Source organism: Ipomoea nil, unplaced genomic scaffold, assembly GCF_001879475.1.
Source record: "Ipomoea nil cultivar Tokyo-kokei standard unplaced genomic scaffold, Asagao_1.1 scaffold0164, whole genome shotgun sequence".
Lineage (NCBI taxonomy): Eukaryota > Viridiplantae > Streptophyta > Magnoliopsida > Solanales > Convolvulaceae > Ipomoea > Ipomoea nil.
In genome coordinates this window covers 173,305-178,899 of record NW_017616592.1, presented here as the reverse complement: position 1 = coordinate 178,899, position 5,595 = coordinate 173,305, and the positions used below count along the sequence as shown (strand labels likewise).

Here is a 5,595-nt window from a genome sequence, read left to right as displayed (position 1 = left end):
CTACAATTCTAAAGATAGACTATTACAATCAATAGTCCTATCAATCTAAGCGTGTTTTCTTCTAGTAGGGGGATGAGTGATCAAGTACAAACCATTCCTTTCTTTAGCAAAATCATCCACTATCCCATGAGGACACTGAATGGTGTAAGAATCAGTATTCATGATGATTTCACATGATCCTTGTTTTGTCAACTAGCTAGCAGAAACAATATTAAATGTGAATGAGGGGATGTGTAACACATTGCTTAACAACAGACTTAAGTGCAGTCTAATATTCCCTACATGTGTGACACTCACATTCTCTCCATTGGGTAGTTTAACAGATATTCCAATTACTTTGTGATATGTGGCATCTGAATCCAAAATTCATATAGCATCTACTGCACAGTTAATATGAAGGTTAGAAATGAACTTGCCATCATTGGACACCAATTTGAGATTTGGCTCAAAAGATACATTTTATTCTTGGAATCCAAAGAGGTATATCATATCACATAACTTACTATAGTTGATCCAAATAACCAAGTAAGCTTAGTAAAACAATTAATAAAGGTGGTAAATTTTGGGAAGTAACTTAATACATGTTTTGCCAATTGCAAACCATGAAACTTAGAATTATAATTGAACTAAATTTATAAATTCTAAGAAATTGTGATAAAATTATTATCTAGTAGGTTGAGAGATTTACTGACATCAAACTTGCCAGTAGGCTAAATTTTTAATTCTAAATAAATCCAATTAAACCCTTATGATAATATTTTAACTCAATTACTAAATGGACAGAAGATCCTAGTGACACAAAACTTGCATTTGGGCTAAAGTTTTACTCAATTAGATCCAACTGAAATTTTATGATGAAACAATTATCAAATGAGTTGAAGAATCAAGTGACATAAAACTTGCATGTGGGATAAAATTTTACTCAATAAGATTCATTACAACTATTATGATAAAACTTAAAAATCATGTTCCTTTTCTTAATCCCTGTGGGTAAATTAAGAAATATGACCTAAAGTTTACATCAGAAAATTAAACCTTATGATAGTGATCGAAATTATTTACAAATAACCATAAAGTAAATAAAATTGATTTATTTATATCATCACTTACAAAACTACTAAACTACATTCCGATACATAATTGCCTGTGGGCTAAATTATGATCATTAGATCATTGTTCAGTATTTCATCCTAATTAATCATACAAATATAACGAAATTGCATGTGGGCTAAATTCCATCATATTACATACAATTATTCACAACTTATATGGCTAAAACTTTATGTGACCCAACAACTCAATATATAATTTTTATTGATTAAGGATGTTGTGACTACTCCCCAACTAATTAAAATTATAGGATCACTAGACAATTATCATTGCCATCATGTAATTTAAACTTTAGACAATTTTAGTAAATTAAAGATGATGTGGCTACTCTTTAATCAATCTAAAAATTGTAATTACTCGGCAAAAGGAGAATTTAAAGCCTAACAAACAAATTAAACCAACATATGATAGACAATTATTAGGTATACTCCTAAGATAGTTGGTCGAGACGAAACTCGGTTAAATACCAACTACTTAGACAGAGTAGCATCGCAAGGGTCTAGTATCAACAAGACTTTTAAGTCAGGGCCATAGAACTAGTATTCCTCCCCAAGAAAGTTTCCTAAGTCATGCGTTCTCATGTTTGAAGTAAAATCGTTTGGAAGATCTAAAGATTGTAGATTCACCTATGGATAAGGCTTTAAATTGATGAACTAAATTAACGGACTAAATGTGCTTAAATTCAGGCACTACCGCAACTAAAGTGGTCAAAGTACATGTGAGGTCCCTGTACTATAGTGTTTTGTTCAATTTAGTCCTTCTACCTTAATTTTGTTCAATTTAGTCCCTGTACTTAAAAAAGTGAAACAATTAAAGACAATAGCTGATATTTATGTATTTATTTTAGACATATTAATGTAATATATTTTTGGTAAAACTAATTAATTTTAACTAATTTTAAAATAATATATGAGTTGGCATGTAAGTATGATGATGTGGCATATATGATGCCAACACCAAATCACCTATTGTCCTTAATTGTTTCACTAAGTACAGGGACTAAATTGAACACAATTAAGGTAGGAGGACTAAATTGAACAAAACACTATAGTACAGGAACCTCATAGATACTTTGACCAACTAAAGTTTATGCATAAGTCTAACTTAATAAAGGAACTAATATAATTCCATCCTAAAGTATGCATTGCTAAAGGCATAATAAAAATTGCATAATTTAAAACAGAATATTATGCTTAGGAAAAAAATGCATAAAATTAAACATTAAACCCATATATCCAAACAAATTGCATAACTTAAAGCAATTTACAATATGAGATTTCAATCATCTTTGAAATTTTAAACTGTAAGTCCATGACAAAATGTAGGTTTTAATGCATAAAGATCAAATTTATGAGAAATAGCTGAATTCACAAATTATAACAATATCAAGCCAAAATGATATGTTGTCATTTGTAAAACAAAATCTCACAAAACCTAATTGCATAATTAAACTCAATATTATGCACTTAATGTGATCAAATGCATAAAACAATCTAAAGAGTATGAAAATATACAAAATATTCATTTATTCATACTTAACCAAATATGGGCAAAAACATTAACCATAATTCAAAGACTGAATGAATTATGGAATAAATGTACAGTAATGACAATAGTCAGTTGCCTAAAAAAAAAAAAATTCTTATCTGAAGCATTGCCACATAAACATAATTGGAAACAATTCAGGATTCATAAATAAAATAATAATAATAATGTTATCATTAAAGTATTAATGGTAATAAGTAACCTTATAATCACCATTAACATTTAATAATAACAATCAAAGTATGGTAATACACATTCTTAATGTTTCCATTTTTCTTAAAGAATCCAAATTAAATGTGACAATTTCAAAATATAGCGGTCAAACTATAATTGTAACACTAATTATAAAAAAAATTAATGATAAAAACTTAGTAACCTTAATGACGCAAACCGCATCTCCCATAGTGCTAAAATTCTTCCATCTTCACTGTAAGTAACCTCAATGCAACGCCCAATGGTACGTAACAATAAACACCAAATAGGTAATCTTTCCAAACATAATAGATTACCAAGCAATAATAATTATTATGAAAAGGTAATAAACGAGATTAGTCCCAAAACTTAATAACAGTAATTAATAATGTCAATTATTAACTATAACAAAAGGTAAAACTGTAATTTTAAGGGGATATTGAATGCCGATCTCATATTACCATATAATAATTAATCAAGACTATAATGTCTTTTAGGGAGACTAAAATTAGAGTAATAATCAAATTACCATTGTAAAAGCAATATACCGACTATATTGTTTAGTATATTATTAAAGGAATTAATACTATTATTAAGGTATGAAAACTATTGATAGGTTAAAAATAGGCAAAAGTGTCAAATATGTCCATCTACTACTGCGAAGTGCTCAATTCCCACCACGAACTAAATTAAGTGTCAAATAGACCCATCTACCAACTAAATTTGTTCAATTGACTTTTTTTACAGGTTGTCTATTTAATTATTAAAATAAATAAATAAAATTAAAAAAAAATTACAAAAATTACAAAAACGGCGGCGTGTACGTGGAACTCCCGGCAAACACGGTAAACCACTCGTCGTCAATGTCAAGCCAGGATCACATTTCATTTACCGATACGCCGCCACGGAAGATCAACTCCACGACGACCCTAACGTCGCCATTTTCTTCAAGCCCACCGCCTTGCACAAAGGCACCACCATGACCTTACACTTCATCAAAACAGCAAACGACGCCACTTTCTTGCCCCGCTCCGAAGCTGAAAAAATCCCATTTTCCTCCCAGAAGATATCCCAGATTCTCAACCAATTCTCCATAGCCCCCGACTCAGAAGAAGCCCAAGTAATGAAACAAACCATCACAGAATGCGAAGAGCCAGTAATCAAGGGAGAAGAGAAACAATATGCCACTTCATTAGAATCCATGGTTGATTTCTCCAAATCCAAGCTGGGGAAGAAGGTCCGGGCAATATCCACCGCGGCCGGTGGCCAAACATCCATGCAAAAATACACCATTTTCGGTGTCGAAAAGATTCAAAACAACGACAAAGCTGTTGTCTGCCACAAGCAAAACTATACATACGTTGTTTTCTACTGCCACAAGACACAGACCACCGAGGCTTACACGGTTTCTCTGGTCAGAGCTAATGGGGCTAAGGTTAAAGCCGCGATCGTTTGTCACAAAGATACTTCGGCTTGGAATCCTAAGCATTTGGCCTTCCAAGTGCTTAAGGTTAAGCCCGGAACTGTGCCCATCTGCCATTTCCTTCCAGAGGATCATATTGTCTGGATTGCTAACTAAGCTAGATCGTCTCGGCTTTCTTGAATGCTTTAGCCATTTTAATGTTTCAAGATGCTCTTTTTTTTTTTTTTTTTTTTTTTTTTTTTTTTTAATTTTATTTATTTATTTTTTAATAATTAAATAGGCAACCTGTAAAAAAAGTCAATTGAACAAATTTAGTTGGTAGATGGGTCAATTTGACACTTAATTTAGTTCATGGTGGGAATTGAGCACTTTGCAGTAGTAGATGTGCCTATTTGACAATTGTGTCTTAAAAATATATAATCAACTTAAACAATAGTTGTAATTCTTAATGGCCAAAATAACAATTGTAATCCTTAAATTCTTAATGGCTCATAAATAGGACCAAGAGTATAATTATAGCACTTAATCACTCAAATTAGACCCATAAACCTCAATGGCCAAAGTGAGTTATGACATGGATATAAAATGATCTAGTACTGAAATATATCCAAACTTAATATTATTACCAACAATGAATATCATTAACAAAATATAGTAGTTAGTAATAATTAAGACTTAATGAACATATTATGCATAATAATCAATATTATTACCATAATAAACATGTTATAAGTCAAATAAAAGAGCTACAAATATTATTAAAAATATCAATCAAAATAGTGGGATCTATACTTTAATGACCCAGATAGGTGCTAAATACCTTGTTCAAATTAGGTTTTAAAGTCCCAAGTGAAAAAATAGGACTAAAGTATGCTCAAAATTAAATGAGAAACCAAACAAGATGTCTTAATAGGCTATAATGTCCAAAATTAGCATAAGGATCCAAATTGAATAATATTTAATATAAAGACTATGAGTTAATAATATGCTATATCCAATGTAAATATATGCTTTTCTAAATGTACAATTATAATAAAATAATTTATGAATATACAAAGCAAGCTTGAATTTTTGCATGTTAATATATTATTAACCCATAAATCCTAAATAAATTGCGAGTAATTTAATATGCACCTCAATATTAAATTAAAATTCAAGTAGCAAATTCAAAACTTAATATTTGGTCAAAATTGAATAATAATTTAATTATGAATTTAATGCCAAAATTAATAAGAAACTAAAGGACATTAATATTTCAAAACAAGCAATTACCATATATATTTATCATTTGCCAAAATGATGTACAATATTAATTAAAGTAATAT

General features: G+C 30.1%; 1 protein-coding gene across 1 annotated transcript; it reads left to right on the top strand.

Annotated features, from left to right (window-relative positions):
* Positions 1 to 3,655: 3,655 nt before the first annotated feature.
* On the top strand, positions 3,656 to 4,501 carry LOC109175321 (BURP domain protein RD22-like; the record flags this gene model as incomplete). Its single annotated transcript, XM_019324577.1, has 1 exon — positions 3,656 to 4,501. A coding segment is annotated over one exon (771 nt), but the record flags the coding sequence as incomplete, so codon positions are not given.
* Between the last annotated feature and the right edge of the window lie 1,094 nt (positions 4,502 to 5,595).